Here is a 10,259-nt window from a genome sequence, read left to right on the forward strand (position 1 = left end):
ACCTCTGGGAATGGTAAGGTAAAGTAATTCGTCATTGCTGTGGCCTCTGCGACTAACACCTGCAACGCGTTTACGCGTCCGTCCCATTCGGCGCGTTTTCAATAGAAGTTGAATTTTGTCAATGCCTTAACACACCGCGAGGTGGCGACCTTTGCCCAAGCGTCGTAAAAGCGTCGGCCTCGCTCAGCATCACGCTAATACAAACCAAAAATAGCTATGCGACGCGCGCCTGCCTCACCTCGCTGTAACACCGCGTTCCATGCTCACGCGCTCACCCCGAGAAAAATCGCGGCCGGGCTACCGGGGCGGCACGACGCGCTTTGCGTTTCCCTCTAGTCCGGCCGTGGTGTTAAGGATGGTGACCAAGTTCTGCGTCCAATATGCGACGCTCTTCTAGCTATCACACATCGGTCTCTGATTACGCTTTCACCGTTAACTACTACAGCTCCCACAAGGGTTTGTTTCCACTGAACTGGACTGACTGACTGACTGACAGACTGACTGACTTACTGACTGACTGACTGACTGACATAAAAAAAAGACTGATTGAGCCGACACCTTTTTTTTGCGCTTGTCGGTGTCGGTGTAGTCGGAAAATGCAAAGCATTGACCAAGTACTCAGGATGTTAGGTTCAAAGCTGTTTATTGATCAAGCTGGCGCGTGCCGACGTATGTTTCTTCGAGTACAAAAGCATCAAACAGGAGGACCAGGGCCATCGGGTGGATCTTCTTGTCGTATTTCTTTAGTGGAGGACACGCTCGCCACTTGTAGCGCCACATGCGGTGGTTGAAGGCCTCGTCATCTGGAAACACCTCGTTGTTTGAGAGCACAATGACGGGCGTCCTGGAAATGGTCTGATCAGCCGAGTACGTGACCGCCACCGAATCTACGTCACCACCAAAAATTTTTTTAACAGTATCAAAAGCAGACGACTCACAGTTTGGCTCGTTCCACACCAGGATGCGACGGCCCACGGTGTCCTGAAGTGGAAAGCTAGTGTAGCGGTTAAAGTTGCGGATCGTACCGCGGTTAATGTAAAAGGAAAGAACGGGGTCAAAAAAAAAGTTTTTTTCCTGCACTCGGAGGGGACACAATGTGCATACAGTTTTTTTTGGGGACCGCCTTCTCGACCAGGCTATATAGGTTGTTTACAAAGGCCGACACTTCCTCGTGGATGCCATTAAACTGAAAGTTTAATAGTTCCATCATGGCATCAAACGACGCGGGCACATCCATGTAAAAGGTAGCGAGGTCACCGTGTGGGGCATCAAAGAGAGGCTGGGTGTTCTGGTACATTTCAATAAAGTCCAAGGTGGTGTACGAGCACATTTCGTCATTAAACACCTGGATAGCTCGCTGCAGGCGCTTGTCGTCCAGGCGAATGAACCGAAACACCGGGTCTGCCAGCCACTTGGGGGTGCGCACAATGTTTGTCAACGGCGATACGGGGTTTTCGCGTAGCCACTCGTAGATGGATTCTTCCGACGCTCCTTTTGAACGTTTCGGCACTTTGCACCCGTTCTTGCGCGTACCTCGTCAGTGTCTCCACCGCTCGTCTGACCTCCATGGGCGTCGTCACATGCAACTGAATGCGGAAGTTTCGGGTGCAGTATTTCCAAAACTCGCCCGGGCTCGTGTCCAGAACCTTCGAGTTGTCCCAAAACTTCATCTCTAACGTCGCGACCCCAATCATTTCCTCCCATTTTAATGTATTCCAATACTCGGGGCTCACTATTGAAATACTTGACGAGATGGTAGAGGTCCCATGCACTGGCGCTTGTAGACCAAATTGACGAGCGATTTGGTCGTCTGACGAAGCCAGCGAAGATAACACATCGGCATGTGCCGTTGCTCCAGCTGCAGTCGTGTAAGACGTGGACGTGTGGGAGTGTAGTTCCTCGTGTGTGGAGTGCGACGGCAGCGATTCCGTACTGGGTGGGCCCTTGCTCGAATCCTCTGATAATGTCGTGACAAACTGTCTCAGCCTCTCCGTCGTCTCGAGCGGGAAACACATCGTGCACAAGCTTTCTTCGTTTTGGAATTGACTGTAGCTGCAGTGCCCAGCGTGGAGGGGGTTGTAAACCTTTTCCATCTCCTCCAGCCCCTGTTCCTGGTTCGGACATGTTTGGATCTGATACTTCTCCCACGCCTCGATCAGGTTCCGCAAATGCCGCCAGGGTTTCATTAATGTCATAGGTACTGTTCTCGTCGCTCGAACCAATAAACTTTGTAGTTTGTCCCTGGGAATATAGATGGCGTCACCAAAAAATAATTCCAAATGGTAATATAGGGGTACCTCATCTTCTGTTTCTTGATCGTCAAGCTGACGTTTGCGTGATTCTGCCATGGTCTCTATTAAAAAGCAGAAAAATGCAAGACTTCAGAATATAGCATAGCTAACCGAAAAAAAAAAGTCTTACCGAAGGCGTCTTGAGTGTCCGCTTGAGGTCCTCCTGAGTGGACAGCCTGTTGAAGACTGTGAGTTCTGAGCTGCTGCAGACCTCTTTATATACCCCTCGCGGCGGCCTTGAAGCCCTTTAAAATTAGTGTAAAAACCCGTCTAGAACTAGTTACGATTGCGCGACAACTAGTTAGTTATTCTCCGTCTCCTGCATGGCGCTCAGTGGAATATAAATGAGTTTTTTTTCTTCTACAACAAAGGCGCTTTTTAAACACGTATTTTCCTTGTATGTCGTTGTCGTTGTAGTTCCACTCAGAAAAAGTATATATATATATATATATTTAAATATCCCTTTTTAGGCTTCGACGACAACGACAACGACATGGCTTTATTTTTTTTGTATGTCGTTGTCGTTGTAGTTCCACTCAGAAAAAGTATATATATATATATATTTAAAAATATCCCTTTTTAGGCTTCGACGACAACGACAACGGCGCAGCATTGTAAAGTAAATAAGAAACGAAACAAAAGTTGTGCTTTTTTATTTTGCTTTTATTAAACAGAACGATCTATTGTGGGAAAAATGGCACCGAGCGTAGGGTTCTTGAAGCAACTTCTTTTGATGCATTAATTTGCGCTTGCGCAATCTTCTGCAGCTCTGCCTTGTGTTCGGTAACTTCGGACTCCGTGCGAGCGAGGTTGACTGGACGTCCGTGACGTGTGAGGCTGTTGTAACTTGCTTTGATGTTTTCGTTGGAGTGACGCAAATAAGGCCCCACGTTCGATGGCAAAGTAACACTGTCGGCAACTATGGTGTCAACGTCAGAGTGAACGACGAGTTCTGTGTCAATTTGAAAAAAGGCGGCAATGTCTTGAAAGGTTTCAGTACTGCCTGGGTCGTCCTTGTTAGACTTGCTTACTGCCAATACCCCAAAACTCAAACTCGGTTGAATAGTTGAGTGCGCCATCGTTTTTAAACCTCGGGTGAAGTAAGTATTTTCCATAGGGTCCAAATACTTCACGTGGCGCGTGCGCATATCGTCGGGTCGAAGTCGCATGGTGATGTTGGTATCTGGCTTTTGCTCGTACGATTCGTAGTTTGACATGTTGCTAGTGGTGTAGGACACAACGTCAGCAGGCAGGCCAAGGTGTGTACGAGTTAGCAACTCGTTGCCCGCGTTATAAGTGGGACCCATCTTTAGCCATGCGTCACTTCCAAACTGGTACTCATAGTTGACTATAGGTGTGCCCACGTGACCTTTGAACGGAAACTGGTTTACGAACTTGGTCAAGCGGGGACTTGCCTTGTTAATGTGAATAAAGTCGTAAGCAAAGTTGTGACGTGGTACACCCATGCACGCAGGTATGCTCTTTTCGTCATCGCCATCGTGATCCTCGTTTCCGGGTGTGATCTTTAGACCCCAGTAGCTCTTAGCCAGATCCGAGTGGTCCTTCTCCTGAAATGGTAAATAGGACTGTGGCTTCATCGGGTTGTTTGTCTCGCCTTTCTTCACACGACACATGCCGGTATCCAAGTAGTGGTTCAGTCCGACGGAGCTAAGGCCATAAACTAGCATGTCAGAGTTGACGGGTTGGACAACCGAAGAGCCAGTCTTCCATGGCGTGCGTAAACCATGAGGGGTTACCTTGACAGAGCAGCTAACAGCTCTTGTGTGAGCTGGTAGGTTAAGGTAGGTGCCGTGAGGAATGTAAAGATACGGCCGGTCCACTGGCAAGCGTGACAGGCTAGTCAGAACTCCTGGAAACGTTTTTCTCGGTGTCATAAACTAAATTGGTCTTCAGCATTGCGTAGGCCCATGTGGTGAGTATTTTGCTGTCACGGAAGACTGTGACCACTCCGTGGTCGCGAGGTACGCGCAAAATCTGCTGAACGAGCTCTGTCGAATTTTCACCGTCACCTCCAACTCCTGCTCCGCCTGGACGGGTGGGGGCGTCTGAGTGCATCTGCTGCGACATCCCTTGGGCGTCGCCGGTAGTTGAGTCAGGCTGGTATCGCTTTGCGTCTGCTGTATCTGATTCCCCGTTATGTGCACGTTTCCGTCTATCTCCTGGCATTCCATAGAGACTACGGCCCAAGACGTATTGTTCCACAATATTCTTCGTGCCCAGACCAACTGCACCTAATGCGGAGTGCCAGTTACCCGTGCGTCTAAAGTCGTTCAAGAAGAGAGCCGCAGATGCCTGATCAGCAGCAAAGACGTCCTCGTGGCTCCTGGCCCGCTCGTAGGCTTCGTCGTGCGACTTGGCTATGCCGTCGTCCTCGTCCACCGGAGCTCCGTTGCGCTGTAGATTCCCGGGACCCAGGTACCGGTGGCCTGGGAACAAAGGCATACTACTCTGGTTAGGAGATATACACATGGTAGCGGTAGCGACATCGACGACAGCTACACTCTTAGCCGCCTCTATTTAATTGACTGAACTGAACTGGACTGACTGACTGACTGACAGACTGACTGACTTACTGACTGACTGACTGACTGACATAAAAAAAAGACTGATTGAGCCGACACCTTTTTTTTTGCGCTTGTCGGTGTCGGTGTAGTCGGAAAATGCAAAGCATTGACTCGTATGTCCTATGTGCTAGTGAAAACGTGTGAGGGTTGCTGACGGTTGCGGCTCAAGCGGAGGGGGAGCGCGCTGGCCGTCTCTGTCGCGCCTAAGGCACATGTAAGGGTCCCGGAGGGAAGCTACGTGGCTCCAGCATGAACTGGGTATTTGGACCAGCCGAACGTGGTCGCCCAAAATCGCGCGCACAATTTCCTGAGAGGTATCAGCATACGCCCCATACCTTTGAATATGTCGTGTTGTCATCGCAAAGTTTCCGTTGAAGACATCTCGAACGTCGGTTTATTCGCCGCTGTGGTCGCGTTTAATTACACAAGCAATTTTGTTGAGTTTCGCTAGACTGAATGATAAAGGAGTGCGCTTGTAGCCTTAGATCGCATAATATTCAATACGTTGCTGCAGCATTCATTGCTACAAAACGGAGCGTGCCGCCTGTTTATAGACTTTTTTTTACTTTTCTTCTCGTTATTACTTATTTTTCTTCTCGTCTTCACTTATATTAACACTAAATTGTTTTATGCCGGGGTCCAGGAAGGCTTCACTGACGTATTTCCATCAGGGATATGACGTTGCCAAAATATAGACTAACGGGCGGTAAAGAAATGCAAGAAGAAAAAGTTTCATTGATGCGAATAACCTGGAAATCGAACCCAGGACCTCTCGGTTCACGACGATAGGTGCCGGGCACCCTGCCCGCTGCGCCACCGAGCCACATTTACGAGGCTCCACGAACGCGCCTAACCTCTCTCACACGGTCTCTCTCGCACGGTACGTGCTTTGCCTTTCGCGTCGTGTTATCGTGTGAGGGCTCGTTGTCAAAGTAGTGCAACTCCACGTGCACCAGTGTATTTTCTCCACATCCTACTGCTTCGAGTGCGATAGCACCGACTAATAGAACTGCAGCAATAAGCGCCGCAGAAATGCAAAGACATCGACAGGCAAATGTCGCGCCTTGGTGGAGCAAGACACACGCCTGTGGAAAGCCTTCGCGCGTTCACGGCTCAAACTACGAACCTCTACCTCCCGCGTTCCTGAAGCGCAGTTTTGTAGTGCATGCATGAGCGCAGGCGCAAATTACCCTACTACTGGGGAGCGCACACCTTGCCGTTTCTCTCCTCACTTGACGACGCTTTGAAGGAGTGCATATCGAGTACCGGTGTTTATTATGTGCTTGTGGACGCCATATTTGCGCGGGATTCACCATATGATTTCTCCAGCTATATGTCATCAACTTCAGCTATACCACAAGGGTTAAATCATGATCATCAACATTAGTCGTCGGTTTAGAGATTTGGCAATAGCCGTCCACGTGGGTGAATCCACGTCAAACGGTGCTATAGCTGCCAAGCACCCAGTAGACATTGTGCAAGCGTTCATATTTCAATGCACAATAATCACTCAACTACTTTTGTGAAGATACGTTTCACTTTCGTGTTATACCGATTGCTATGACGAAGGCATCAATCATGCTTTTTTCTCTACTTTTCTATATTCTTCCGTTTTTGTATGCAATGTTCCTTTCCACTGTCTCTGACATGCTCCTAAAATTGTACGCATGCGTAGTGTCCATTTAGGTGGCAGTTGTCTGCCTGCTCTCTCCCTTCTTCCCCCATGCTTTAGGTATAAATAATAATAATAATAATAATAATAATAATAATAATAATAATAATAATAATAATAATAATAATAATAATAATAATAATAATAAGATTAAATTCACCCTAGCCGCGAAATTGCGACATCTTTTAATCGCGCGAACGCCGTAATGGCAAAGGGAACGAGCAGCTCAGGCGGACACGCGGTATTCTTTCTGCGTCTCACTTAATCCGATCACGCCGGCTTCTCGTTCAAGTTCACGTTTGTACACGAAATTGTGCACGAAATGGAGGCGAAATTAGCTTTCTTCATAAACGTTAGCAGGGCTCGATAGGCCTAGTCGCTTGGAGCAGCATACCCCCTCAAAACAAGCAGTCAATGAGGGTGGCAGACCTAAGTTCAATTAGGCTATATTACTAAATTAGCAGTGCCCGCTGCCTAAAGAATGCGGGGCACGAAGATGAGGTTTTCAAGTGCGTCACAAACGAGCGCTCGATTAGGTGCGTCGCCGATTTCAAACGACGGCATGAAATCCCAGCGCCGACCGTAAGTCTAGACTGAGAGCGCGCACCAAAAAAAAAAAAGTATCAAAAGGCGACGAAAGCGCGCCCCTAACCCTCTCGGTGACGGCGCACACAGAAGAAGCGTAGTTGCCACGCACGATAGAGGCAATTCTGGAAATCACCGCGGCACATCCGACTCCTCCAGACGAAAGTGCCTGAAGGATCTCACTCCTTCGTAAGCTTTCGCTGTGCCACGCGCAGAGGAGGCACCTAGAAGCTTCGCGAACCCGGGCGCGAACCGGTAGAACCGCTCGGCGACGGACGGTCAGGAAGCAGGGGAGTAAGTGAAGATGTTTAATTGAGAGTGTGGTTCAGTCGGCCAGAAAGGCGTGTTTTTAACACGAAAGTGTTTTATGCCTGGGTCCACCAAGACTTCCGTGACGTATTTCCGTCACGGAAATGTTGAAAAAAACGCCAGGCCTGCGCTCAAACTGCAGCATAGTCACAGCGAAAGCTGGAAGAGCGGCGTTTCTAGAGTCCATTGTGAGCGCTTGTTCTTGTTCTTGTTCGCCTTCAACTATGGCTCACACCCACTGCGGGGGATTGGCCAAGAAGTGAGCGCTCCTGGGGCTACTAATACAAGTACACTAGCACGGTACCCACTACGCCATAAATCACAATTTTTGTGAAGTTGGGAAGCACTTACTGTATCGGTTACCGCTAAGACCGTCTATGTACGCCACCCAGTCTGGCAACGCGCTCGAACGTCTCGTTGCTCTGAGGTAAGCAGTAAACCTCGAATGCTTGGACTAACTTGTCGTAGTCCTAGTGTTAAAAACATCGATCGCCTCTTGGCCCGCCAGGTGAAGCAAGATGGCGGCTTTCTGGGCGGGGCTGCGTTGCTTTCCCGGTTCCAAGGATTCTGTGGCGGTGAAATATAGCTCGACTCGCTGCTTGAACCGGATCCAGTTCTCCGCCACATTAAGGCACCAAAGTTGTAATCCCTTCCGAGCTTAGAAAAGAAATGCTCTCTCGGTTACACCGGGGGCATCTGGGCATGGCCAAGTGCATATCACGAGCACGCACTCTCATGTACTCGCCGAGGATGGCAGCTGACATAAGACAAATGGTGGAACAGTGTGAGACCTGCCAAATACATGCATACACGGTGTCAGAAGTGGGATAGATCACCACGCTAGAAAATGACTGAGCTTCCTCCCCCAGAGCCGTTACGTTACGGGGATAATGTGGCGGAGAACTGGATCCGGTTCAAGCAGCGAGTCGAGCTATACTTCACCGCCACAGAATCCTTGGAACCGGGAAAGCAACGCAGCCCTGCCCAGAAAGCCGCCATCTTGCTTCACCTGGCGGGCCAAGAGGCGTTCGATGTTTTTAACACTTTCGACCTCACTGGAGAAGAAAAGCAGGACTACGACAAGTTAGTCCAAGCATTCGAGGTTTACTGCTTACCTCAGAGCAACGAGACGTTCGAGCGCGTTGCCAGACTGGGTGGCGTACATAGACGGTCTTAGCGGTAACCGATACATCCTCTTTTCTTTAAAATTACGAGCTGATTACACAGTATGTCCTTCATAAGGTGCAAGAGGAGACTTGTTAATTCTGGTAGCCCAATCGGTGGGGAGGTCTTCTGATTCTGACCGCCGCGGGGATATATTATAAGGGTGTTCTATAGCAGTCTCTGCTGAACCTCTTGGGGCCTGCACAGCTGGCTTGTCGGTGGTTTGTTGGCTGGACGACGCTCTAGGCTCATCTTCCCCCGACACTCCTGCTTGTCTAGGAGGTGCGGGAGGAAGGCATTTTTTGGCAGCCCTTGGTCCCACCATGGGCGATGATTCTGTAGGTGCTTCTAGTTGTCTGGGGGGCGCACATTGTTCCCTTGCTGCTGCTGTTGATCTTGCGGTCACTAAGGGAAGGTCAACGCTCATGAATGCCCGTTTTGCATCGGTTGCTCCCTGCAGTCCTGACTGACTCCCCTCCCCCGCGTTACTAAGTCCAGTAGGATGAAGCTGCTGGGGTGCTGAGTTGCTAGAGTATTTTGTTTTCCGTTAGTCTTGGCGGTTCCTTCTGAATTCGCTTCCATCCTCTGTTAGCACCCTGTACGATCTGGGAGCCTTTCGAGCAGTTCTATCGCGACCTGCAACTGAAATCGAAGAGCTGCAACTTTGAGAACCTCCGGGAGTCGATGCTGCGTGACCAAATAGTGTACGGCACATCTAGTAAAGCGTTGAGAGAAAATCTTCTAGCCAAAAGAGACTTGACGCTCAGCACAGCTGTTGAGTGGGCCAAGGCTGAGGAAATCGCTGCCGCACAAACCAAAGCGTGGAGTGAAACCAAGAGCGTAGACGCAGTGACGCAAGACAAAAAGAAGCACCAGCAACACCGGAAGTGCTCGAGCGCGTTGCCAGACTGGGTGGCGTACATAGACGGTCTTAGCGGTAACCGATACACTTACTATGCCATTATTCGTCATTCTGCGGAGAAGCGAGGCACCAGCTACACGTCTGTAAGGCATTATGTGCACTTTGTTGACGCGACGACTGATGGCAATGAAGAATTATGGCTCAGCCCTTTGTAATGGATTGGAAGCTTTAACCGGCCCACCAGTTATGTAATTTGAATTGGGTGACGCCCGGTCGCTCTTGCCCTCTCCCGCCATGCTGTATAACGTACGTTGACGTGGGAGCGCGAGGGCGGGGGGGGGGGGGGGCGAATAACTTTACTGAGACCCCGAGGAAATGGATCATGCGCTTATGGGCTTCCTTGGCAACCAATACAAGTGCACTTGCGAGGAACCCACTACGCTATAAGTCATTGCATGTTTTGAGAAGTAGGGCAGCAGGCACTGTGTCATTTTTCGTCATTCTACGGAGAGCCGTGGTACCTGCTAAACGCATGTAAGGCATTATGCGCACTTTGTTGATGTTGTGACTGATGACGCTGAAGAATTATGACGGAGCTCTTTGTAATGGGTTGGAAGCATTCAACAACCTTCTCGTTGCGCAATTCGCATTGTGTGACGCCTGGTTACAGAATTCGCGTTGTGCGACGCTTGGTGCTTATTTTACTCTTATACCGTGCTATATTGCCCATGTTATGTGGTTCCTTCCCGACATGAAGCCTGTATAGGACCTTTTTGCAAAGCAGTTTCAAG

At 49.5% G+C, this 10,259-nt stretch overlaps 1 protein-coding gene and 1 pseudogene across 1 annotated transcript; both read right to left on the minus strand.

Moving 5' to 3' along the window:
* Positions 1-634: 634 nt before the first annotated feature.
* Positions 635-1,670, minus strand: LOC125757854 (uncharacterized; annotated as a pseudogene).
* Positions 1,671-1,732: 62 nt separating this feature from the next.
* Positions 1,733-4,781, minus strand: LOC119386856 (uncharacterized). The gene is given in 4 exon segments (XM_049414066.1): positions 1,733-1,858; positions 2,422-2,536; positions 3,045-4,183; positions 4,185-4,781. Coding segments are annotated over 4 exon segments (1,977 nt in total).
* Between the last annotated feature and the right edge of the window lie 5,478 nt (positions 4,782-10,259).

Source organism: Rhipicephalus sanguineus, chromosome 3 (assembly GCF_013339695.2).
Source record: "Rhipicephalus sanguineus isolate Rsan-2018 chromosome 3, BIME_Rsan_1.4, whole genome shotgun sequence".
NCBI lineage: Eukaryota > Metazoa > Arthropoda > Arachnida > Ixodida > Ixodidae > Rhipicephalus > Rhipicephalus sanguineus.